This window comes from Malaclemys terrapin, chromosome 11, assembly GCF_027887155.1.
Source record: "Malaclemys terrapin pileata isolate rMalTer1 chromosome 11, rMalTer1.hap1, whole genome shotgun sequence".
Classification (NCBI taxonomy): Eukaryota; Metazoa; Chordata; order Testudines; family Emydidae; genus Malaclemys; species Malaclemys terrapin.
The window spans coordinates 40,408,672-40,436,200 of record NC_071515.1 but is presented as its reverse complement, the minus strand read 5'-3'; the positions used below and the strand labels follow the sequence as shown (position 1 = coordinate 40,436,200).

Below are 27,529 nucleotides of genomic sequence, written 5' to 3'. Positions count from 1 at the left end.
GCAAAAAACGATCTCCAGCTCAATCAGGACTCGCTATGGGGACTCATGGACCTTTTCTTAGAGGCCTTACGTGAATGGCTCATGGGTAGCTCCTTGGGATCTCCTCCCTTCGAAGTACAGGGTTGTGGCTAGGTCTCCTGCCATGGTTTGGGTGGTTGAAGGGCAGACTCCGTGGGTAGGAGTTTGAGCCTCGGTTCGCTGTCCTTTCTGGATCTGGGCTTCAGTTGCTGACACAAACCACACTTTTGTGGGATGTTTCTCTCCTAGGTAGCAGATGCACTGAGAGTGTCCGTCAGTCACTGGGATAAATTCCTTGCAACTGAGACACTTCTTGAAGCCCACAGAGCCCCCCAAACTGGGGCTTGATGAAAGAACAAAGTCTTTTCTTTTTCTAGACAATGGCCAAATAAAAATGTAAAGAAACTAAAGGAAGAAAAGAGGTTTCAGAAGGAAGCTAAAGATTAGGGATTCTAAAAAAAGTTAACAATCCGTGAACAGACAGCTAAAGCGCAGTCTCTAACCGAGGTGGTTGAGAAGAAACTGAAAAGGGTTTGCTCACACACACTGGTTAGTCTCGTGGCAGAGGCTGAACTGACACGGCTACCGAAGTTCTCTGATTAGCAGCGCAGGGACGCAGATATACCTACAGTGGAGCACCCACAAGGACACTATTCGAAGAAGAAAGTTAAGTAGTTAATACTTAATGGGGCATTTACTAATCAATTAATTTATTTAGCACCTAGGGACATCAAACAGGGATTATGGCCCCATTGTGTTCAGCATCATGCAACAAAGTTTCTCTTTCAGAAACATCAGCTAGAAAGAAACTATGGGAAAAAACAGGAAAAGTATTAATGCAACTGTGATGGTATCTGATTAAAATATGACCATATAGATCATTGTTGCAACCACTGTTATATATTTGCAACAAATCTTATACAAAATGTGGCACGTAAGAGGTCTATGGAAAGATTATGATTTGCTGAATATGATTATGCTATTTGTATGCATGTATCATTTTTGTATTTGAATTTATGAGTATTGGCTCTATACCTGTATTTCAAATGTTTGCCCCTGGGGTAATGCCCACAAGGTATTTAGCCTAGGGTTACCATATTTCAGCAAGCAAAAAAGAGGACGGGAGGAGCCCCGCCCAAGCCCCGCCCCTGCCCCTCCCACTTCCCGCCCCCCCAGAACCCCCAACCCTCCCCCCGTTCCTTGTCCCCTGACTGCCCCCTCCTGGGACCCCTGCCCCTAACTGCCCCCCAGGACTCCACTCCCTATCTAAGCCTCCCTGCCTCTTGTCCCCTGACTGCCCCAACCCTTATCCACACCCCCACCCCCAGACAGACCCCTGGGACTCCCACGCCCCATCCAACCACTCCCCACCCCCTGACAGCCCCCCCCAGAACTCCCAACCCATCTAAACCTCTCTGCTCCCTGTCCCCTGACTGCTCCGATCCCTCTCCCCACTCCTGCCCCCTGACAGCCCCCCCCCAGAACTCCCAACCCATCTAAACCTCTCTGCTCCCTGTCCCCTGACTGCTCCGATCCCTCTCCCCACTCCTGCCCCCTGACAGCCCCCCCCCAGAACTCCCAACCCACCTAAACCTCTCTGCTCCCTGTCCCCTGACTGCTCCGATCCCTCTCCCCACTCCTGCCCCCTGACAGCCCCCCCCCAGAACTCCCAACCCATCTAAACCTCTCTGCTCCCTGTCCCGACTGCTCCGATCCCTCTCCCCACTCCTGCCCCCTGACAGCCCCCCCCAGAACTCGCAACCCATCTAAACCTCTCTGCTCCCTGTCCCCTGACTGCTCCGATCCCTCTCCCCACCCCTGCCCCCTGACAGCCCCCCCCAGAACTCCCGACCCATCTAAACCCCTCTGCTCCCTGTCCCGACTGCTCCGATCCCTCTCCCCACTCCTGCCCCGACAGCCCCCCCCAGAACTCGCAACCCATCTAAACCTCTCTGCTCCCTGTCCCCTGACTGCTCCGATCCCTCTCCCCACTCCTGCCCCCTGACAGCCCCCCCCAGAACTCCCAACCCATCTAAACCTCTCTGCTCCCTGTCCCCTGACTGCTCCGATCCCTCTCCCCACTCCTGCCCCCTGACAGCCCCCCCCAGAACTCCCAGCTCCCCACCCCCCTGCTCCTTGTCCCCTGACTGCCCCTTCCTGGGACCCCTGCTCCTAACTGCCCTCCAGAACCCCACCCCTAAGCCTCCCTGTTCCTTGTCCCCTAACTGCCCCCTCCTAAGACCCCCCCCAACTGCCCCCCAGGACCCTACCCCCTACCTGTACCCTGACTGCCCAAAACTTTCTCCACCCCCCCCCCAAAAGCCCCCCCCCGTTTCTTGACTGCCCCCTCCAGAACCTTCCTGCCCCCGGTCCCCCTTACCCTGCTGCTCAGAACAGGGTGTTGGGCTCTGTGCGAGCGGAGCCGGACACGTGGCTGCGCTCCCCAGCACAACAAAACCCGGTCCCTGGCCCTGCACAACAAAACCCGGTCCCTGGCCCTGCACAGTGCTGCCGGACCGGGTTGCAGGGCGGCTCCGGCTCCTCTACAGCTGCTCAGGAGTCCAGCCCGGGATTTTTCTGCAGCCCTCCCAGCCGCTCGCTCTGCCAGGGGAGGGGGAAATCCCGGACATTGTGAGTGCTTTACAAATTCCCCCCGGACGCTATTTTTAGCGCGAAAAGGAGGACATGTCCGGGTAAATCCGGACGAATAGTAACCCTAATTTAGCCTGCACATCTTGAAGGGACTATTCAAATTAAGTGACTCATTAAAGAACACTTAACTTACAGTGGAAGACACCTATCCACTGTTAATGGAATTTCCTGCCAGGACTAAGTGAAGTCATCCATGGACATGTGACTTGCTCATGTGACTCCAAACTCCATCTTGTACCTATAATTTTCCACTAGCACTGACGAGGGCTTTGTTTGAAACAATGGATTTCTCTCGACATGGCAGAAGCTATAAAAAGTCCTGGAAACATCTCCATTTTGCCTCTTTCCTGCTCAAGCCTCTGGACCAGAGGTGGGCAAACTGCGGCACGCGGCTCCTGCCCGGCCCCTGAGCTCCTGCCCCGGGAGGCTAGCCCCCGGCCCCTCGAGGCTAGCCCCCGGCCCCTCCCCTGCTGTTCCCCCTCCCCCGCAGCCTCAGCGCACCCTACCGCAATGCTCTGGGCAGCAGGCTGAGAGCTCTTGGGGCAGCGCCGCTGCAGAACCCGGCCTGACCCGGTGCTCTGTGCTGCATAGCCTGGCTGTAGTGTCACCAGCCACCGGTGCTCCAGGCAGCATGGTAAGGGGGCAGGGGGGGTTGGATAGAGGACAGGGGAGTTCGGGGTGGTGGACGGGGCGGTCAGAGGGCAGGGAACAGGGAGGATGAATGGGGGCAGGGGTCGCGGGGGGGCAGTCTGGAAGGAGGGAGAGGTTGGATGGGGCGGTGGGGGGCAGGAGTCCTGGGGGCAGTCAGGGAACAGGGGATTGTGGGGTGTGGATGGAGCAGTGGTCCCAGGGGGCCATCAGGGAACAAGGTGGGTTGGATTTTTAATGGTAATTATCACCATATTACCTGAACGCTTCACAATTTTAATTTTCACATTTTGAGAGGTAAGGTGGAATTATTATAGACATTTAAGAGATGGAGGACTGAGGCACAGGTTAAGGGCAAAAATGGTCAGAAATATGTACTATAATTCTGGGTGCTCAATTTGTGATATCTGAAAAATCAGGTCCTAGAGTATTCAGCATTTCATAGCCCTCCATATGTTCAAAACACAGCTCCCATTGAGTACATTTGTTGTTGAGAGTGCTCAGCACTTCTACAAACCAAGTCCCAAGTGTCTCAAGATAAGCACCCAGAAAACAAAGAGCATAGTTAGTGGCCGGCTATTGAACATTCTAGTTTAGGTGACTTGCCCAGCATCATATAGGAAACTGTAACAGAGACAGAGAGATAATCTGCTCTTCAGGTGGTATTCAGTTGCCTTAACCATGAGACCATCCTTTCTCTTCCTGAAGTCCTCTGCCTCTTTCACTACACATCTTCCAATTTTTGCAACAAATGAGGCAGAGGTCCTATAAACAACCTCTGTCAATGCAGAACCCCAATTCAATCCGTGTGCCCCCATCAATTTTATGAATGAGGCAGGAGTACTGAGGGAAACCGTATGGATCATGCAATTAAACACTATCATAATGCATATGCACAAAGGGCTGAATTAAAAGTTGCACAGACAGCCTTAACTCTGGTATTTCCTAAGTTTTGAGTATTTGACTTTATAAACTTAACATTCATTTAATTTAGGATTTTGCATCCCATTTCTTAAGTTTTAAACAAGCAAACTGAAAAAATAAATTCAATCCTGTGGAATTATATTTATCCCCATATGGGTCATTATAAGCAATTTGGGGGCAGGGACGGTCTTTTTGGTTTGTGTATATACCCCCTAGCACAATGGAGTCCTGGTTCATGACTGTTGCTCCCATGTGCTACAATAATACTAGCACAGGTTGAAACTTTTAGAGCCACACAATAGCCTTCTACCACTTGAAGTAACATAGTATTTGGTAGCAGTAGTAAGTTATTATCCATGTGGACCAGCCATTAGTGGAGGATGAGACACACTTTGCCTGCAAGTCTCACAACTATTTGCTAGACAGCACATGAATGCTGAGACTTAGGAATCCTGGGTTCTAAGATTATGTCTTAGACAAAGACTATGTCTGTTGGTTACGGGCCCATCAGCCCTGTCCCCGGCAGTACATCCCCTTCTGACACTGCTCCGGTGTCCCCAATTCTTATCTCCTCAGCTTGTCTCTGTGCCCCACTGCTAGTATACAGCCAGACCCATCCCCCACTCATGATATGATTCTTTCCCCCCCTCCTGCTTATTTCCCTTCTGCATTTGAGTCAGGCTGTTGCTCTTTTCTCCTCTACGCTGCTGGGATACCAGCAGGGAGAACACTGCAAGAACAAGACAGACAGACAACCTCCCTACTTTCAGATCCAATGCCTGATATCACAGCAACCAGGGGTAACAACTGAAGGAAAGTCTTGCTCAGACACTGCAGTCCTTGGCTGCAACATACTCAGTGCGCATAGAACATTTAGAAAATTTTGCTTCCATCTTATAAACAAATCTCTATAGAGTATATGTGAACAGCAATTTTCAAAAACTTTTAAATTGACCAAATTTGGATGGATTTTCACAGGATAACAAGAGGCACCTCTCTGAACACAAGAAAACTTACACGCTAATTTCAAGTCTGTCTTCCAAACATGGAGGGTCTACACTTTCTCTTGTGAATGTACCCATGTCCACACCCTACACACTATTGTAATAATCTTTGTACAAGTATGCCTGTAAGGTATTATTTGAAAATTCATAATTTGCTGGACAATAGTATCCTAATAAAATGTGTGGGGCAACGTTGTATGTGAAGTTAAGATTTCCTTGTATATTAACAACACATGTTCCAAAGGCACAGCCCTACCCAAACAGAAGTTGGCAAAACAGGTCCATCCTAGATAAATGAATGTGCGCTCTGCTTAATTTGCATTTAAGCAGTAAACAGAGTCATCAAGCAGGAAGGGGAGAGAAAGAAAGCTCAAACGGATGAGAAAAAAAAGAGCAGGGAACATCCTTCTCCATAGACTTTTTTGTCTCCTGATACCCAGCTGGAAATGTTTTTCAAAAGGGGTACTGAAACTAGAAAAAGGAAGGGCCAACACCCCAAGACACCCCCCTCTCTCCCTCGCTGCCCCTGGCATTCACAGCAACCCGGGGTAACAACTGAAGGAAAGTCTTGCTCAGACACTGCAGCCCTTGGCTGCAACATACTCAGTGCGCATAGGGTTAGGATTGAAGCATTCATTGGATTCTGGGAGAAGGGGTCCTGACCTAAGAAGTTTTGTCCGAAGACTGTTGAGAGCATGTAGTGAGAAAACTTTGCTTTGAATTTAACACAGTTTAAGATAGGCACCATTTGTATTTTATCTTTATTTTTCTTGTAACCATGTCTGACCTTTTAGCCCCATTACTTGTACTAACTTAAAATCTCTCTTTTTAGTTAATAAAACCTGTTTTATCTAATCCAGTGTTTAAACTGAAGTATCCAGGAAACTCCATTTGTGGTGGCAAGTTCTGTGCATATTATTTCTATTAGAGAAATAACAGACTTTATATAAACTTGCATTGTTCAGGAGAGGGCTGGGCAGTACAGGACATGCATATCGGGGGATGGGGGGGGAGAAATAAGAATGGGGGTGTGTTGGGGTCACCCTGCAGGGTGGCAAGGTAACCAAGGCTGATAAAAGCTGGTAAGAGCCAAAGTGTGGCTGCAGCGCACACACAGACATAGCTGAAAGTGACTTGCATGCTGGAGGCTGTTTATGAGCAATCCAGGCTGGAGGCTACAACAACGCATTTTAAAGGGCATCCCAGGTTAGAGGGCAGAGGTGACACAGCTATTCAGTCTGGATTGTACCATGGTATGTCACACAACTAAACCGCTGTTAGAATTTTTAACATTGTTCTGAAAATATATTTTTTCCTACCTGCATTCACAGAAACAGCTGAACCGTTTTGCTGAAACTTCCCCCGCAAAAAGTCAGCCTTTGGCAGACTAGTGGCATGGAGAAATTCAGCCTGAATGGTTAAAGTTTGGAAGAATTATAAGCAACTGGAAACAGGATCTTATAATGGAGAGTACTAAGCAACCTTAACTAGAGGTGTTGCTACTAGCTCTGCCTATGTCGGGCAGATGGAACCAAGAAAGAGACCAGTTTTTTTAAATCTTTTCATGAAATTATTTCACTTTAGTGTACTTACTTCTGTTGATAATCTTTAAGTAATTTCTTGGCCTTGTTGTATTTCTTCTCCAGGGCATCATACTGTTCCTGGGTTTCTTTAAGATGTTCATTTACAGTCTTGCATAAACTTTGTGCCTCTAACCAATAGGTCTCCAACTTCTTAATTTTCTCTTTGCTCTCTTCTAAAGTTTGCTGAAGCTGGGATTTACTTGACTCCCATTCAACTTTTTCAGCTTCAGTAGTTTTTAACTTGAAAGGAAAACATTCAGAACAATCCTTAAGAACTAGATCTTAAGATAAAAGTTAAAAATCAAAACAGCTGCTTAAACAAGCGTGAGTAGATAATAACGACTAACTTACTAACCAAATCTCAGCAGTATTAAAAGACCACCTTGAATAGGTATACAACCTTTCATCCAGTAGTACCTAAAATGTTTTAAGTCTCTTTATATAGATATCACTTCAATACATCCATCACTTTCCATGTTGTGTGAGTTTTAGAAATAAAAGTCAAGAATCTCCCACATGGTACAGAAGTGGAAGAAACACACAAGGCAGCTGGTCCAGCCTATTTCCTTATTAGTGTACCTTCTTGCCAAACAGATACCAAAATAAAAAGAACCCGGGTTTTCACCTTATATTAACCTTGCTGGATATCTAATTTTCTGTTAACTTTTCTGAGGAAGGTCTACCTAAAACAGCAAAATAAGCCAACTTGTAAATTACTACTTGCTTTTCAATTCTGATCTTAGACCATGCACCTGATGACACCACATTTCCACTTTGAAGCCAATGGGAGTTTTCTGTACTGTTTAATTCCCAAAAGGAAAGCAAGGAAAGGAAGTCATTCTGGAAAGTTGCTAGCAAACATGCAAGGAAAAAGGTACTGAATCAACCTCTAGCCCTAGAATGTCAACAGAATATAGTACTTTTATCTAAAGCAGCAGTTCTCAACCAGGAGTCCGGGGTCCATGAGCAGGTTTCAGAAGGTCAGCCAAAATAAGCCAGAGAGCCGGGCCTGTGTTAGCCTCGCTGGGGCTCATGGCAGAAAGCCAAAGCCCAACCTCTTGAGGCCACAGGCAATTGCCCTGCTTGCTATCCCCTAATGCCAGCCCTGATTTTTAATCTACCATATATGCAAAAAAACCAGTTGTGACAAAGCTGGGACGTGGAGGTTTTATAGCATGTTGGGGGAGGGCCTCAGAGAAAAAAAGTGGAGAACCCCGATCTACAGAAGGTACAGACACACAACAGACTACTGCTCAATATGTTTTCCCCTTCCCCTGCCTCAGTATTTTCCTTCTCATTGTCAGATTCCCTAGCAAGTCACTAAGGCCCCGATCCTGCAAATAGGTCATCATGTGTGGAATCCCTACACTTTCTCAAAGCCTAACAACATGAGGCCAACTGCAGGACTGGGACCTAAATTTATCTTTTTATTAAAGTTTCCTGTTTAATTTTAGTAGTAGCAGCATTTTAGTGTTCCATCTCATGTTTCATTGAGAAGTATTGTCTTTTTGGTTTAAAAATAATTATCCTCTTGATTTCCCTTCTGTCAAGTTGGAATGTAAATTTAACAAATTAATAAAGAAATGTTCTATAGTTCCAAATATCTGTGTGCTAAGTAGTGTATTTGCACACATGGCCATGGCCCAGTTGTCTAGCTTCTGTGCTGAGGCTGAAAGACATGCAGCATACACCATTGTCACATGCACAGGATGCTGATGAATGCTCTTCTCACCACTAACTGGCTGATGAATGCCCTTCTGGAGACAGCAGTAAATGGCCAAAATTCACCTGGTTGTAACCTGGCTCACTGAGAAGAATGAGGTAGAGACACGCTGCTGTACTTTCTCCACACCCTAAGACCAATGTTTCTACACATAAGAAAATGGCTGCTCACAGCTCTCTGTCCCCACCTCTCCCAACAACATGGAAGAGGAGACAAAACTTCCCTTTCCCAGAACAATCAGAAACTGTAAGAATGCTGAGCTAGCCCTCATCCAAGAAGCTTGTGTATTTGCATCAGGGGGAGGTTGGCCAGGGGAATCTCCACCCCAGTTCCTCTTCCTATAACACTCCAAAAACTCCTTCCTAGAAGTGACCACTGCCCCAAAGTGGCAAATACATCCACTGCTCTCTAATTTCTACACAAAGACACCTAATTTTTATGAAACACCAATACTGAACGGAGGCAAGTTTCTATCCATTGAACTATTCAATTCAATAAATTCTACTTTAAACAATATTATTCAAGCATTTTATCCTATTATAGAATTTCTTCAATCTGTCACAGAATTCAGTATTTTTGTAACCCAGAATTTAGGTTTACAAATTTGTGTCTAGTGTGCCCAAAGTACATGGTGCCCTAGCCTTAAAATAGACATCGACTGACCTTCATTCGGTTTCCAACTTTTTCTCCTCTAAACATTAATCCTATCATGAACAATGTGAACATTAAACATTGCAAAACTTTAAAAGAAGTAACTTACTCTCTCTTTTAGTTGGTTAACTTCAGCTGTTGTTACTGCATGCTTTAATTGTAGCTAGAATGAAATGTAACAGTTTTGTCAAGAAATATACAGAAAGATATTTGAAAGATGGCAAGTTTGTTACTAAATATTTAAGGCCTGATTCTCCTCTCACTTAAGTCAGTTTTACATTAGTGTAAATCCATGCACTTGCTCAATAAAGTTACTCATGATTTTCACCAGCATAAAAGAGGAGACCAGGCTCTTACACGTTATATGTTTTTCCAAAATTAAGCTCCCAATTTAAGAAGAAAAGGTTTATAAGGTCTTATGATGGTCATGATTTGATTTTTTTTTTTTTATTACGAATATGGACATCTGTATTTGAAAAATTCACAAATTAATTTATGGAAATAGCTACAAAAAGCAAGCAAATTAAAATCATGTTTGAAATGAAGTGAACATGCCAAAAACTGTGAAAGTCAGTAATGCTTTGTAACTGGGCAAGTAGTAAATGCAGTCAAGTGAAAAATACATTAGTGCTGGGTTTTTTTATTTAAGTTCATAAAGAATATCATCATGAAGTATTTTTACATTAAGCTGTACGTTTAAGGAGCAAGACTTCGGTATCAAGAGACTTCAGTAGATTACAGGGGTACATAAAGGCTTCATTTAAGTCAAGAACACAATTACAACAGTATGTCTTCAGAAATCTACTATTAAGTATGCATACATAAGGGCAATAGCAAATTTGTTGAAGACAACCTCTCAGCTCTTAAATCTCACCTTAAATATGTGACTTAGAGGCACAGAATACCAAACGTATGTTGAAACAAGTGAAATTATGAGTCTGAACACTTGATTTAGATTCACTATCAATAGAGAATGGATTTCCACCTAGAGTCATGTCCCATCATATCCCCAAGTGTATAAGATATTTATGCATGGATGTCCCATTATGGTCTATCAGATTCTCACCATGCTTCTCCAACTTATAACATTGGAAGTGGTCTCCAGTCTGGAATCCAGACTCCCTCAGTATCACCAAGAAAATCAGCTTCATAAAGCCTCTAATAAATCCAATCCTCATTAGAAAGTATTTGAAGCAAGTAGGGAGAAGCATCCACCACTGCCACCACGGGGTGGCATAGCTCTTATGCAGAGCATATTTTGCCCAAAAAGCAGTCTGCAAAAATCAACTTTGCACATACTTGCTTACAAAACAGCGTGTTAATCACGTTATGGGAAAGGACTATAGTTCAGATACCCTCAATTTTTGTTTAGAGTATAGGAAGAATATTCCTAGATTTGCCTCATATATCCTTTTAACAATTCCCACACTACACTGATGGGGTAGACAGAAAAATCAAGCCAAAGAAGATGGTTACTCCTATGTCTGGAATATGTGAAAATAAGTATGAGATTTATTTTTACTTTTATCAGCTGAAGCTGGGACCATGGTACACTGGGAAGGCAGTATAAACAAAGCCCTATAATTTCTGATAGTCAACACCTTTTGATCCAATGCTCTGTCAGGTTCTTTTTTTTAAGCTTCTGAAACATTTATTTTGAATTTTATGTATGTCAATTTTGACAAAATCCCCAAATTTGAAAGGTCATTTACAAGAGGCCTTTTTTGTCAGAGGAAAAAGAAGAATATGATGAGACAGGGCACAAAGGAGATTCATACCAACTTTAGAAGACCCAGATGCTCTTCGGCACACCACATAAGATTTGTAAGAAACTTAGGTTATGTTATTGTACCTCTTTAAATTTAAGAAGAAACTGTGCTGAATCCATATCCAGTGGCAAATTCATATCTTCATTTTCATTTTCAGGAAGATAAAAGACTTCCACAGACTTTCCATGTAAATGTGACTCAAAAGCATCATCATCATCATAATCATCATCCTAACAAGATATAAAAACATTACTTTACTGAAGTAAACCACAGACCTTTCTTTAATGGCTAAACTTTATTTTCTGAAACATACAGTCTTCAAATAACCCAAAATCATAATTACATCACTTCTGTTGACTAGCAATTGTCCTCTCTCTCTTGTTGGTTGAGCAACTTATACTTATAATGTACTGTTAAGGTAATCTGCAAACATTTTATATAAAAATTCCCTAAACAGAAAGGGCAAGAAACAACTATCCCAAATGACAGTTGATTTTTAAAATTAACTTCCTCTCTTCAGGTTCCCTTGAAGTTTTCTCCTAGAAGACTGTGTCCTGCTCAGATAGGATACCAACCTGAGGCCTGTTGGGAATGTATTAAGTAACATTATTATATGGAGTGATATTTCAAAGTTTATATGTTACTATTCTCATTTTTAATCAAGTTGCACCTTTTCACTTTTATCCCTTGGTTGTCTGGTTCAAAACATCTTTAGTCCATTTTTTGTAAAATATTTCCAAGTCATGATTAAAAATACAAAATTACTTTATATACTATATAGCTATTTTATTGGTAGCTATACCTGTTCTGTATCATCATTGGCATAGTGCTGCTCATATAGGCATCTCTCTTGCTCTAATGTCTCACTGATAAGACGAGCTACTTCACTCTGAGTCCCAGGTTTCTCTCTTCCAATTAGAAACCTATAAGAAAAAAAAAACCAATTAAAAGGTAGTACAGGGCAAGTGTATGTTTAATATATGGTAGCCTGTTACCCTGTTGTCTTTGGTGACTACATATATTAAATTTATATAAAAACATTTTACACAATTTGCTGCTTCTTTCCCTTCATCTTTGTTAATGAACAATATATTCCCAAGTAGTTTTTAAATTATAAAATATGTATATATAAAGAAACACATACCTCACACTGCCTTTGGTGTTTTTTAGCACAGTGGCTGCAAAAAGCTGAGTTACTCCTACTAAACTTATACCATCAACCTCAACAATCTGATCATTTACTTGGATTCTGCAAGACAAATCATTTAATCTTTAGCAATAAAGCTGACAAAAAGATTTTGGTTTAACAAATTATCTGCACAGTGTAAACTGAAATTATTATTAATTCTATTTGATGAATATCCCTTTCAATTCTGCAGTATTTAATTTGACAATTTGTTGAGCCCCAGAAGGTTAACAACTAAAACACTGATCTCCTGTCCCTTGACTCCTATGAAGTTAATCTATTTTAATTTGTTTTATATTTGCCTTGATATTTTCAGCAATTTACATTCTTACTGGCGTTTTGAGTTGTCAACATTATTCTTGTGGGAATGTTTTGTACTTGCATATACTGCAAGTGTTTTCATTGCTGCTAGGCAAACCTAACTTGTGCCTTGTAAAGGTGATAACTGTTTGGGAATCTGAGATATATAGTTACTAAAAAGCAGAAAAGAAAGTTGAAGCAATCAGATAGTCACATGAATTCATAAATAAAATATTCCTACCTCGGAAGACATAACTGTATCACAAGCATATTAAATTATAGTCTTTTCAAGAGGTAAAAAGATCACGGCTTCTAGATCAATGCATTAGTCGAAAGGTGTCACCATGCAGGGGTGGGTAAGCCAAGAAAAATAAATGGCCACCTTTTTCCACAGGCATTGCCAGTAAAGTAAGTGGCATAGGTGGACAAAAATGCCCTGCAAATGCCCTTACCTAAAGCCAACCACTATCTTGGTGAACAGAGGAATCTAGATTTAGTTTTCCTTATTTTGGAGTAGACTTCATAGGTATGTTTACTGATACATTCACAGTTTAAGTCACATGACTTGGGAAAAAAAAAAAGTCCAAAATGAAGTTAATCAAATATTAACTTTTGCAACACTAGACATAGGAATTAGCAAACTGTATCAAGCCAATGGTCTATCTAGTCTATTATGCTCTGTCAGCAACCTACATCAAATGCCTAAAAAGGAAGGTGTAAGAAACCCTTTTATGGATAAGTATTGAACAATCTTACCATAAGGGAAGGTTCTTCCTAATCAGATAATCAGTGACTGGCTTACGCCTGAAACCATTTATTTCTCTTCTTTTTCTTAGGGTAGGTCTACACTACCTGGTAGTTCGGCGGCAAGCAAATCGAACTTCTGGGTTCGACTTATCGCGTCTTGTCTGGACGAGATAAGTCGAACCCGGAAGTGCTCGCCGTCGATTGCGGTACTCCAGCTCGGCGAGAGGAGTACCGCGAAGTCGACGGGGGAGCCTGCCTGCCGCGTCTGGACCGAGGTAGGTTCGAACTAAGGTACTTCGAACTTCAGCTACATTATTCACGTAGCTGAAGTTACGTACCTTTGTTCGAATTGGGGGGTTAATGTAGACCTGCCCTTAGAGTAATTGTGTACAAGATGGAAGATAAAGGGTGAGATTTGCAGCTGGTGTAAATCAGTCTAATGCCACTTAAGTCAAAACCATTGTGCTGATTTACACTAGCTAACAGGTAGAACATGTTTAGAGTTTTGATATTTAACTTGATATGTCTACGAAGGCTTTTTCATGCTTAACTGAATACCAAAACAATGGAAGATGAAGAAATCGGAGATGTCTGATATTAAAATATGCTGTACTGTATTATGGCCTCCTGTACTTTGGGATTAGAATAATTTATAAGAAGATTTGAGAAGTTAAATTCAATGAAAATTGCAGTTAGTTATCTGATTAAATGTCATAATATTTTAAGAGCATAATACTATCAGTTTTTTGCATTCCGGGTTTCTACAATTCATACGCTGTACATCTAAAAAAGAGAGAATTACTATATTACATTTTATATATATTTTACTGAAGAGTCCTTGAGTGTAAATCATTTTTGCAAAATCAGTTAGTTAGCAAAATGGTATGAGCAACTTGAATGAAAACTCACCGTCCATCTCTTTGAGCAGCTCCACCTTCAGTTATTGTTTTTACAAAAATTCCCAGTTTTTCCAGTCCCTGATCTGCACCAACACCCATTCCAATAATACTAATGCCTAGGCCACTGTCACCTATGGGACTCAAAAATTCTAACATTAGCCACAACACATTTTAAAAGGTAGTTTTCATAAATTATTATAGTCATCAATGAAAATGCACATGTGCTATTCCTTGTCTTCATCTAACATGCTCACTGGCTTGTTGTGTCTTCTCGTTAGTAATATTTGCAACATAAAGATACCTCAGACTGCCTGTTTCCAGTAAGATTACAACCCAACAGACTAATACAAAATCATACACCTCTACCCCGATATAATGCGACCTGATATAACACGAATTTGGATATAACGCGGGAAAGCAGTGCTCCGGGGAGTGGGGGCAGGACTGCGCACTCCGGCGGATCAAAGCAAGTTTGATATAACGCAGTTTCACCTATAACACGGTAAGATTTTTTTGGCTCCCGAGGACAGCGTTATATCAGGGTAGAGGTGTACTTAATTAAAATGATCCAGATCAGCAAAAGCTTTACATCCCCATTATGAAAGTCTGTGTATTGTGAAGAGTTTAATGTTACTATTCTATCTAGGCGCCCAACTTCGGAAGCCCCCACACTGTAGTATCTGATAACTTTGGATTGAATTCTAAAGTTTTAGGGGTTTGAGCTACTAATGGTTTCCATTTTACAAACACTTATGTACTTTATGCATTATGGGCCAGATCCTCAGACTGGTGTAAATTGTCATACTTCAATTGGACTGTAACTGAGCGACAACAATTTACAATAAATACTTAATTCAGTGAAACTATTCTGATGTAAAGTAAAACATGTGCGCAGGTCCTTCAAAGATCGAGGCCTAAACACAGTAGAAATACATCTTCAAATAGCTTCAGCCTATATAAGAAAAATCATTTTCACAAGCAATTATTTGACATTTAACTTGCACCTTTTTCAATTTCCACAGGAAACACTTCCATTTTTTCCACCCTCTTCTCTAGTTCATACTCTGCTGATGCTGCCACAGGGTCAACCTCTTCATTACGTCTATCATAAACTTCATTTGAGTAAGTGCTGAAAACCTTAGAAAGACAAGAGATCTTATTTTAGTGCAGTTTTGACTCAAACATGAATATCAGAAAGAAAGCAAACCTAACTATTTCATTGTCCTACACACTCAACTTATCTGAGCAATAATAAAGAGGTTGCAGGATTTCGTTTTCAAATCACATATATAGGATAGTTTCAGAGGGGATAATATTTATAAGTGTCAAGCCAAATACTTCAGCACCTTTTTACTTGGATATGAAACAAATATGCACCAGAACTCATGGAGGCATACTTCTCTCTTCTTAGATAACTAGGAAATGCTATTATAGAGCCTTTATAAGATCGCTATAAAAAAAAATAGAGCATAATCTGCCAATCACTTTGTGCTATGAACAGATGCAGTTTGATTTTGCAAGAGATTCAAACTGTCTCCCAGAAAAAGGAAATACCATGTTACATACATTACTATATTTAGTAATCACTGCAGTTGAATATTTGTTAAAAATAAAGTGGTAATAATAAACACTAATGAATAACCATGGGGGGAGGGATAGCTCAGTGGTTTGAGCATTGGCCTGCTAAACCCAGGGTTGTGAGTTCAATCCTTGAGGGGGCCACTGAGGGATCTGGGGCAAAAATCTGTCTGGGGATTGGTCCCCCTTTGAGCAGGGATTTGGACTAGATGACCTCCTGAGGACCCTTCCAACCCTGATATTCTATAACTAAGATGGCAGACCACAAAGGAGAAGAAATAAATACTATATCGACAGTGGTTTTTATTTACAATGAATTAAAATGTTAATGCTTAAATATATAGTTTTATGCTGAAAAAATAAATAAAATCAAGGTATAAGGTTTGGGAGAGGACAAGTCCCCAGCAGCAGGGGAGGCCACCCCGCTGCTGAAACAGTTCCTGCCCAAGGGCACCCACATTCCTGGATGGTGAGTAAGGCCAGGGCTGTCCCTACTCATACGCAAAGTATGCAGCTCAAATTTCCTGGTGCCCTATGTAGCTCCGTGCTCCTCCAGCTCCTGCTCTGCCTCTTCCCCATGGCCCCCACCCCTGCTCCGCCCCACCTCTTCCCACCCCTGCTCTTCCCCAGCCTTGCCCCCACTCCCCTGAGGACTGCAGCAGGGTCAGGTCTGCATTCACCGGCGGCGGGAAGTGCAGCAAGGGAATTGCGCAGGGCATCAAAATGGCTACGGACGGCCCTGAGTAAGGCCATGACAGCAGAGCTGCAGAGGGCTCCCTGCATGGCTGTGGGGCCAGTGACACACAATCCTTGCAGGCACAAAGTGTGGGGGAGGCTGCAGTCTTGGTGAGGCAGAGCAGAGAAACCCAACCAGGACAACAAGGAGGACAACAAGTAGGGTGACCAGATCAGCAGTCCAAAATATCGGGGGGGGGGGGGGGGGAGGGAGAGGGGAAAAAAGGGAAGGCGGAGGAAAAAAAAAAAAAAAAGGCGTTTAAAAGGGGCCGGGGGCATTAGCAGGCCCCGGCCCTGCATGCTGCCCTCTCCACGGAGCTTCCTGCCCCCCACGGGCATATGCGGCACGCGGTGGATCCGGGCGGGGGCAGCGTGGAGCAGGCAGGAGCCAGGTGGGTGGCAGGGGCCGAATCCCCACTGCTGCCAGGGAGCCCCGCACCTCTGCCGCCCGCTCGCGGCTGCGGCTCCTTCCCGGCAGGACACGCCTCCCACTGCCCCGGCCACATGCGGCGCGCGTCCCCCCGCGCCTACTCTCCCTCCCACCGGGAAGGAGCCACAGCCGTGAGCCGGAGGGAGAGGCGCAGAGCTCCCTGGCAGCAGCAGGGATTCGGCCCACAGCGCCCAACAGGCCCCTGCCCGCTCCACGCTGCCCCCACCCGGACCCACCGCACTATCCCGCGGGCTGCAGCAGCCTCCAGGCTGCGCTCCCGGCCCCGGGTGCAGCGGCCCGGGCAGGAGCCCTCTGTCACGGCAGGGGGCTCAAAGCTGAGCCCCGTCTCCCTCCCTTGCCAGCCCCCCTTTGTCCGCCGGGTGCCCGGGTGCCGGAGCTGACTCACCAGTTCCAAGATCCAGGCACCGCCGCCATCCCCTCCCTCCCAGGCTTGCGCTGCCATGCTGCAAGCCTGGGAGGGAGGAGGAATGCTGCGTGGTTGGGGAAGAGGCGGGGCCAGGGCGAGGATTTGGGGAGGGAGCCAATGGGGGAAGGTGGAGTGGAGCCAGGGCGGGGTGGGGGGGGGGTGGAGCGCAACATTTCTTTTTTGTCCAGTGTCCCGACCAAACATCGGTCGGGACACGGGACAAAGAAGCAAAAATCGGGACGTCTGGTCACCCTACCAACAAGCCTGTTGCTGAATGGCTTCTGCCTGGGGATGGAGCCATTCAGGAGCAGAGTGGCATCTCCTGCAGCTGAGGGCTCATCCTCCTCCAAGTCCTGGCCGGGGGGTTGGGGGGGGTCTCTGCTCTGCTTGCCAAGACCACAGTCTTCTCCACACCTTGTGCCTGCAAGGATTGGGTGTCACTGGCCTCGCTCTATCACTCCAGTGACGGGGGAGGTTGCAGAGGGCTCCCTGCACAGGACTGGTGACACCCAATCGCTGCAGGCGCAAGGTGTGTTGGGGAAGCTGTTCTTACTGTTAACAATGGATTTTTTTCATTGATTTCAGCGTGTCCGCTGAAATCAACCTTTAGGAACATCTACTGAGTTAAATCTAATCCTGCCAAGCCTATACTGCACTGCCAAGTTCTAGCCACTTCTATGCCTTTAGTCCAAAGGTAGATTACATCAATATTGGTCCAAAGACAAAAATTAGTGACACTAAACTTGTTTTCCTGTGTGTTTGTTTCCACCAGTGTGGATTCTGGGCTCTGTCTAGCTATATCACTCAGGTAGGGGAAAAGGCACTAAAATGACTGGCCAGAAGCAGTGAAGAAGAGTGGGATAGAAAAAAGAAAAATAAATCACAGTAGGCTTGGCCTACACTGGGAATGAGGAAGTAGTGAACTAGAACTAGTTGCTATTTCTCATCTTCTCTTTCTACCCCCTCATCGGCTGCTGTGGAGTACTCCCTTAGGCTCAGGCAGAATCAGTCAGGCTCTTATCCTGCTCTTCCTAGGATTCCCACATCCCAGAAGGGAACTTAACAAGGGAGCAACCAGCGATACTTGCTCCTCCCTTCCTGCAATTCAGAAGATGTCTAGCACAGGAGCTGATGGGCAGCAGGAATGCTCAGGGAACTCCCAGCTCAACCAGTGCTACTTTTGGGATTACAGGGGAGGGAGTGTACCATAATTATATGGCTAGTTTAAACGGTTCCATTTTTTAATTGGTCATGGCTCAGGTAACTTTTTCAATTAATAATCAAATATTAGGTTTTCTTCTTAACACAGCTTACTCCTGGGGGAATTCTGCACCAAAAAATAAAAATTCTGCCAATTTTGTCAAAATAATACTTTATAATCATGACCGTTTCAATTATTTTGGTAATTTTTTTCAAAATACGTTTCAGCAACTATGTCTAACAACAGAAACAAAAAAATTCCTCCAGGAGTAGAGTTAAGGAAACCCCTATGATAACCCAGTTCCTGTTTCTCGGCTCCCTATCCCCCAGAGCCCAGCCACCGGGCACCCCCCAGCCCAGAAACCCACAACCATTCCCCCTAGAGCTCAGCCATAGGGCATCCCTCCAGCCCAGACACTTGCACGCACCCCCTCCCCCAGAGCCCAGCCGCAGGGCACACCCCAGCCCAGACACTCACATGTGTCCCCTACCCCCAGAACCCAACCACGGGGCACCCCCCCCCAGCCCAGACACTCGCACGTGTCCCCTACCCCCAGAACCCAACCACAGGGCACCCCCCCCAGCCCAGACACTCGCATGTGTCCCCTACCCCCAGAACCCAACCACAGGGCACCCCCCCAACCCAGACACTCCCTACTCCCCAGAGCCCAGCCGTGAGGCGCCCCCCAGCCCAGACACCCACACGGTCCCCCTCCCATCCAACTGTGGGACCTCCCCAGGCCAGACCCTCGCACCCCTTTCTCCCCCAGAGCCAGTGATCCACAAGGAGAAACAGCCTGATGCTAGGTCCCACGCTTGTACAGTTTCCTGTAAGCCTCCTCCTTCCTTCAGGGTGTGCTGGGAACTACAGCTGTTGGGAACCCTTCCCCTCTCCTCTCTTTGAGAGCGAAGCTCTGTGGGTCCAGGTCCAGTGCCCCCTGGTGACAGCCAGCAGCTCTGCAGCCTATTTCGGGGGTGGGGAGGGGGGGTGAGGTGGGCTGGGAGAGAAGGAAATTCTGTGCATAATATTAATTTCTGTGCAAATTTTGCATTGCGCAGGGCACAGAATTCCCCCAGAACTAACAGTTGCCCTGAAGTGCCAAAAGTGGCTTATGTGCCACAGCTTAGACACTACTTCTATTACCCCAACATACGCGCCATTCTAGACAGTGCTATGTCAATGGGAGAGCTTCCGTTGCTTGCAGAGTTGGTTTTATTATGCCCACAGGAGAGCTCTTTCCCATCAGCATAGAGCATCTTCACCAGACACACTGCAGCTGGATCAACGCAGCTGTGCCACTGCAGCGCTGTACATGTAGATATGCCCTAAGTTACCACACTGAAACATTGAGAAAAAGGCGCTTTTAGGACTGATCAGAACATCTGTGCCACTTCCTAAGTACAAGACCCAGATTCCATGCCAACCCAATTCTTGACATTTCTACTTCAAATTGGCTTTTCCCCCCCACTATGTTATGCTCCTCTATGGCTGTTTCAATGGATATACACCCTTTCCCAGACAAGGCAGCAAGCTCTCATCCCACCTACTGTCAGCAGCCACCATAGCATAGACTCTGGGGTCAGCTTTGTGCCAAAAGTCCCAGGCATCTGATGAAAGCACATACTATCATCCACTGCTGCTTCTAGGGTAAGGAAGAGAAAGCAGCAGGAAGAGACTGCTCACACCAAGGAGGATGACTGGGAAAAAATGTTTGTGGTAGTAGAGAGCAAAGCAGAGGGAATCACTGCAGGTAAGGTTTCTCGAGTCAGCCCCTTCAACCAGCAACTCCAGCCCTCCTCCCTAGCACATTGATTTACCAAAACCCTAATTACATCCATGTAGAAAATGACCAGTTTTGTAATATTTAGACACACAGTCTTGGAAATAATGACTTAAGTATTTCTTACTTTGTATTCTACCGGCCAAGAAATCGTAGCCCTATTCTAATTGCATCCCCTTACCCCCATTTCAGCAAATCCCTTAATCAACTTTAAGAGACTCTCTGAACATAATCTGGAACACCAAACACCTGTCTTAACTTGATTATTTGTTTTGACACTCTCTTAAAATAAAAAGTTAGGAAGGATTTTATATAGTACTGACAAGAATAAAGGATGCAGTGTATCAGGTTCAAAGGGGCCAAGGATCAAGTCTAACGTTGTCCAAAAGGATCATACGAGGAGGTACAAAGAGGACTGAAGTCAAAGCATTTGTGAGAAGAATGGACATTCCACTGCCAAAAAATGAAACTTCTCAGGCTTCAAACAACAAATGCTGAAGTGTTAACACAGCACGTGTCAGATTAAAATTTTTCTTTCCAGCCTGTTAAGATCTCACTGGAAGACAAGGTCCTCTGATATGGTTAGAACCAAAACAGGATTTTAAAAAGTAGGTATGGAAACTTCTAAAATCAAAAATACCTTATGTAAACAATTAAACATTTTAATTGCAGTTTACCACATTCAGAAAAATGAATCCCACGCTGGAAAACAAGTTAGATGTCTTTAAGGTAACACAGGTTAGGTGATAACGTATATTCTGTATTAATTCACAGCTATTCATATAGTTCAAGAAAGTTAACCTAAATATTTTTAAGAAAAGACTTAAGTTGTTCATAACTTTGAATACTCAATCCTGTTTGCTCACTTTTCAGTCTGTTTCTAGATATAAACATTAAGAACTTTCACTGATTTCTCAAATTATTAATAATCAGATACAAAAAAAATGAGTATACCACCTATGAATTCTGCAACTTAATTAGATTTTATATATCTTTTAAGTTTAAAAATGCACCCATCACATAAGAACTGTAGATTAGTTGTAAAAATAAATTATCTAAACTGACTAACTCAGAACACCAAGAGGAAAAAAAACAAAGGCCACACACGAAACTCAAACTCACTCAAGTTATCCATCAGAAAACACCACATCCTCCTTGTCAAACAAAGATGAAAGACTACTCTTAGCTACTGCAGTTATCTTTTGGAATCCTCAGTCTCTCCAGGATTGCAGCAGGATTCAAAACTGTGAACCCCTGAAAAGACATACAGATACTGCTTCCAGGACTGCCCTTTACTACTACCACTTCCATTACCAGAATCTGTTTCCACCTCTCTACTTTCCAGGTTGAGTAGCTCTTATCCATAACCCAACTTGATCAAAAATAGGGAAAAAGCAAACATGTTATTTCATGCAGGTGCAATAAGGCGATGTAGAGCTAAGTGTCATCATTATACTGGCATTGCCACTCAAACCATCCCATGATCTTCCTTAGTGGCTTCACAAATACTTTGAACGGGAGAGATAACAGAACAAACAGGTGGTCTTCAACATCATCCTAAAAGCAGATGAGCAATCACTCAATACCACCCACCCTCTGCGATGTCAGAGGAAAAACAAGTCACTTGCTCAGTACCCTGTATCTCCACAGACACCACAAAGCAGTAGGGCTTGAAAAATCCACTCACCTAGGGGAAAGATTCCTACTACCTATCTGACAGTATCTGCAGAATCTATGCTTTTATTTAAAAACACCTCTAACCCTCCTGGCTGAGAAGATAACCCTCCAAGCTTAAATGCACCGTAAACTAATGCAATGTTGGCTTCTTAAGTCCTCACCCAGCAGTCCTCTTCTGCTGCTCAGAATTTTGTTGGTTTCAGTGTTGAGCACAGGGATCTGAACCGCACAATGAAACGTGATAAGAATAAGATCAGTTTCATGCTACTGTTGCTTGAGAAACTCTGAACAACAGTACAGCCAGGCACTCAAGCTATTTCCCCTCCCCAAAAAGAGAAGCTGGCAAGCAATAAAGCAGCAAAGACTACCCCCTCCCCATCTCCCTCCCTCCCGCCACCCAACAACCAGGAAGCAATGGGATGAGACTGTAGAACAGAGAGCGAATATGTCTCCCTTCAAAACATCCAGAGTATGCATTTTGAGATGCTTTAAATTTATCAGATATCTACAAGCCAGAGGCTATAGAACAAGACTGAGGCTTTGGAGGGAGGGGAGGAGGGGAAATAGTAAAGCTATTCTCCTTGCAGCCACCAGAAAGCTAAAAGAGGGGAAGAGCAGCAGACATGACATAGGGATGGCCACAGCTAAAGATGAGATATTGGGAGAGGGCCAGGGCTCACAGGTGGCACAGAACATTCTCTCTCTTGGGTACTTGGCTGGCTGGTTCTTGCTCACATGCTCAAGGTCTAACTGAGCACCATATGTGGGCTGGGGAAGAAATTTTTCTCCATGCCAGACTAGCAGTGACATTTTGATTTTTTGCCCTGCTCTGCAGCATGTGGGTGTGCATCGCTTGCCAGGATTTTCTGGGTGTATCACACTGCGTCATTCCCCTGCCATTGCGAGGGTCTCAGGTACTGGTGCACCTCAACCCCTCCTATTCTCTGCCTGTGGCACATAATAGACTAGTCTTCTGTGAGTTGAAAAACCTTGATCTAATTTTGGCTGTTTAGTTTAGGGTGTGCGTGGTGTTGGTGGCCTGTGATACACAGGAGGTCAGACTAGATGATCTGGTGGTCCCTTCTGGCCTTAGTCATAGTGTGTATGAGAAACAATCAGTTCAATTTGCTAACTTCAGATAATACGCTCTCTGTTTAATAAATCAGCTTTAAATGCAAAACAGGTTTTGACAAATGCCTTTTTAATGTATCCAACACATTTAAGGTAGTTTTATTTAACTAATGCATAATTTTAAAATGCTCTTTTTGTGCATTTTAATTGAATTCCAATTTCCATCCAAATACAGCTTAACACAAATCTCAAGTAAAAAAAAAAAAAAAATCATTTTTCCTTCACAGACAACACAGTTCGGTCCCAGAGTTTAATTAGGATCAAGCCAATTACTAACTCTGTACCTGAACCATGCTACTGCCCTGCAAACATCTACTTCAGCAGAATAGGTTTGGGAACATGATTAGAACAGTTTTAACTAACAGGTTGATAGCACACAACTGTGTCTTAGCTCTGTTGGGAAACTATGGAGTCCTCCACTATAGGAATTACAGCATAGACTAGACCCTTTTTAGGTCCCGCAGTTCAAAAGGAGGGAAAGCAAGCCCTAACACGGTAAAAATCATGACTATAACATAGATGAAATCCGTATCCCCTGATCATCATCATCTAATAGAGACAAGTATGCTAAATAATCACACACACCCCTTGCATTTAAAGTACAGCTGGAATAACTCAGGTTTGCTAGATGACTCCAGGTAGAGAGGGGGTTGAAATCCTGAAGAATTTTGCAATGAACTGTAGAGGTGGTAATTCTTGTTTACAACTCTATTCAATATTGCTTCATTTTGCAATTTAATCTAATACAGTAAGAAATATAAACACCATTTTAAAAGTTCTGAAAGGTGCATAATCAAAATGGACTTCCTGTATGGTTAAGAACATGTTTAGAAACAAAGCAAAACATCATTACGACATACTTTACCTTGATAGGGGCAGTTGAAAACTTGACTCTTCTGTCCGGCTCAGGATCTTCCTCTTCAGATAGCCCAGGAAACTCCTCATAATCACTGTCATAGGTATACTCCTCTTCCCCCTCCAATGTTTCTTTACCTTCAGGGCCCTGGTTTTCAGACTCTGTATCCCGGTCATCATCAAAACCTGCATTCTCTATTCCAAAAGCACTGACAGAAAATGCAATGAACTTCTCTCTCTGATTTTCCACCACATGCTGCTCCTCCTCCTCTTCAGTGTCTCCCTCCTGTTCTAGATTGTCCGGCACCTGTGTGATAAGAACCTCCTTCAGAGACACTCCCTCTCTTATTTCCTTCTGACTGGGCTCACTGCATACTGTTACCTCTTCCAGTCCTCCAAATGAATGATTGTTCTCTTCCCCAGTTTGGTGCCTGAGTGGTTGTTCCCCATGAAAGACACTATCTTTCCTCAAGGTATCTTCTTTATTTCCTGAGGTTTCTTTTTGCACCGCAACCAGTTCAGCCCGAACCATCTCTACCTGGGAGATCTGTGGGGGGGCACTGTCCCCTAACCACTTGGCCTCATCAGATGTGTTGTTCACATCCTGCTGGCCCCTCCCAGGAGCCACTTGCTCCCTTGTATGCACTTCTTCAGGTGACTGACTCAGCTCAACCCTGCTGCTGCTACTGAGACAAACAGGCTCTTTGGGGCATGGACTCTCCTCTGTGCATCCTTGAATAGCAGCAGGTGACTCCCAGCTACAGGGGAGTATATACCCTTGACTTGGGGTACCCTCACTTTTGGAAATTTCTTTGGATTCTTCAGTGTCACTGTCACCAAGAAAACTTTCCAGCCGCCTAGAAATTGGTCCTGCATTCAAAGAGGAGGATCTTGGGCCACCACTGAGATGCTGCTGCCTGTGCTCATCATTGCCTTGACTTTCAGCTCTTTCCAGGGCCATATGAGGGATCACATCTATATTGAAATTAAAATGATCCACCACACTGCTGCAGTCAGGAGAGGCTGAACCACGTCTCGTCTTATCTTCACTTCTTTCACATTTGCTGGGAGAATATCTGTCCACTGAGCTCCGCTGCTTTATGTTCCTCTCAAAAAGTTTCCTGGTCTCAGAAAACTTTTCTGCCAAGGCAGCTTTATCCAAATCACCTTCATCTTTGCTGCGGATGATTTTGTCACCCATGGAAGACACAGGCAGTGAGTCCAGGGGGCTGCAGCAGGGGCTGGTATTAAGGAGGTTATTTTTTTGGACACTGTGGAAAGATGGACTGCTGGGAGAAGGTACAAGATCAGTTGGTACTGCCCTACTGATGATCTTGGCCTCAGTGGGGGAGCTGCTTTCACACGGTGGTGTGGCAGAGGAGCCCCCCATCTGCAGAAACATGTTTTTGATCTTGTGTACTCTGTTGCCATAGGTGGCAGCTCTGCCTCGGCTATGTGGGTCATTCCCCACTCCACTGGAGGTGGTGTTCAGCTTCTGCTGGGGGCCCACTTTGTTGGAAGCATTTTCAGGGATGTTTACCCCATCGAAGGAGCATTTGATGGCATGGAAATCGGATTTATAAGTATTTCTGTGTGGAGAAGCGCTTCTCAGAGTCCTTTCCCCTTTGCCTTCAGTTTTCATCATTGTCAGAAACAGAGACCCTCACTCTGGGCAAAGAATGTGGAGGAAAATCCACAGCACCAACAGCCTCTGCCACCCCCACACTGCCTAGATATGATCCTATTGTGGCTTGGAGAGGATAAGACTTGAAAAGCAGCCTCTAGCTGGGTTATTCTTCCATGCTCACATTGAAATGAGTTATGGGAGAGAGATCAGGACATATCTGGATATATATGATATTAAATCCTCTGCTGATCATGGTATCCAGAAAGCCATCTGCAGAGAGAGAAAGAATAATTTAATTTACTTGGGACCTCACCAGTATGTGACATGCGTCTCAAAGGGCTTCAAAGGGAATTTCCCACCCTGAGGAAGGGCAAGAAATAAGCCCATTGTGTTCCCCGTCCCTGCAAGGAAAGAGCAGATCAAGTTCTCTACATGTCTGCCTGCCCGGCCCACGAAGAACTTGAAGTGCAGCGCCAGACTAACCCTCAGTGAGTGTGTCACTCTCACTCCATGCCCTCCGGGGGTGCCACGGCCCACCACGCCCTCCACAGCCGGCACGGACTCGCCTCCCACGGGCCACCCCATGTCCTACGGGGCAGCCAAAGCCAACCCGCCCCAGTGCTTGTCCCACCCACCCCGGTTGCCGGGGGACACGCTGGCTAACCCACCCCGCTCCAGTCTGAGCAGCTGCGGCCAGCCTGGCCCCTCCCGTGCGCCGGCCCCGCGGCGTGGTGTCCCAGGGGCGCCGCGCTCCCAGACTCGCTCCCGCGGCGCCCTGGGGGGCAGCTTGCTCGGCCCGGCCCGCCCCCGCCCGCCCCTCGCGGCTCCGGGCGCCCCGCGCTGCCCGGAAGGGAAAAAAACCACAAGTTTCGGCCCCGAGTTGGAGCGTCCCAGGAGAGCGAGTCCCCGGAGGAGGAGCCGCCTCCTGCCGGGCTGGGAGCCCGAGGAGCCCCCGGGACTCGTGGGGCGGGAGCCGGGCTCACCAGAGAACCGATCCCCGCTTCCCAGCACCTCACCCCAAACTTTCCAGCCCCGCTGGGGGCGGGGGGTGCTGCCCGGCTCCCTCCCCTCAGCTCTCCCGGCCGCCCAGCGGCCGCACGCACAGCGCCATCGTTACCCACCCCCAGACAGCCGCAGCCCGAACTCCTTTCCCCGCCCCACTCACCGTCTGCATCACGCCCGTCCGACTCACTCTGCCCGGCGCCCCCTCCTCCCCGTGTGTGGCGCCCGCGCGCTCCCACACAAAGACTGGCGCGACGAGCACGAGCCTATTCCGCTCCACATTGGGGGGAGGAGGGGTGGCGAGAGAAGCTCCTCCTCCGCTGGGATATACCACGCTGGGATAAGGGCTTGGTTGGGATGATACCATCTGGGGAAGGGTAGCAGAGCGCTCGTGTGTCTAGGTCACTCTGCTCCCGGCTGCTGAGAGGAGCCCTCAGCCCTAAGGCGGATTCTCTCTGATCTATGGTTTCCTCTCCTATAGTAGCCGATATAGGGCCCGCTCCTGGAGTCAGTAGCTCCCATTTCCACTGGGCCCGCTTCTGAGAGGGGTTGATGAGACTCAGCTCCTGTTGAACTCAGGGGCCAGGTGATCAGCGCGTCTCGGGATTTCCCCCGTAATTCCTGAACTGAAGCAAAAACCATTTCAAAACGCTAAATGTTAAAATAAAATTTCCGGACCCCCTCGCAAAAAATATATTGGTACTTCTACACTAGAGCTGTTTGGCAGAGTTGGAAGGGATGGTTGTGCCCCCAAAAGTTTTTTTGTGATACACAGGAGACCCAATCCTGCAAACTGCTCCCTACAGACGCACGTGTCTCCTTGCAGGATCGCCGCCATGGAGTGAAGAAAAAACATTTTTTAAACACAAATAATAATGTTTTACCTAAAAAGAGTCAGTTTACCTACAAATAAACACAGTGCTGTCAACTCTGGAGATATTTGGTTTTTTTTCTGAAAGTCCCAGCCCCCAAAGTTATGTGA

General features: G+C 45.4%; 1 protein-coding gene across 5 annotated transcripts in view; it reads right to left on the bottom strand.

Annotated features, from left to right (window-relative positions):
• Positions 1-26,812, bottom strand: part of LOC128845186 (neurabin-1-like) — a 72,264-nt gene extending 45,452 nt beyond the window's left edge. The window contains exons 1-9 of one of the 5 annotated variants that reach the window (XM_054043573.1): positions 26,711-26,812; positions 23,929-25,815; positions 15,109-15,241; positions 14,115-14,235; positions 12,117-12,221; positions 11,775-11,895; positions 11,056-11,202; positions 9,313-9,366; positions 6,840-7,069 (exon numbers count right to left, since the gene is read on the bottom strand). In XM_054043573.1, the coding sequence (XP_053899548.1) occupies positions 6,840-7,069; positions 9,313-9,366; positions 11,056-11,202; positions 11,775-11,895; positions 12,117-12,221; positions 14,115-14,235; positions 15,109-15,241; positions 23,929-25,563 (2,546 nt within the window). In that variant the 5' untranslated portion in view covers positions 25,564-25,815; positions 26,711-26,812. Of the gene's footprint in view, positions 1-6,839; positions 7,070-9,312; positions 9,367-11,055; positions 11,203-11,774; positions 11,896-12,116; positions 12,222-14,114; positions 14,236-15,108; positions 15,242-23,928; positions 25,816-26,213; positions 26,306-26,528; positions 26,648-26,710 lie in introns of those variants that run through there. The other 4 variants (XM_054043578.1, XM_054043574.1, XM_054043575.1 and 1 more) reach the window with 4 other exon arrangements.
• Positions 26,813-27,529: the final 717 nt, after the last annotated feature.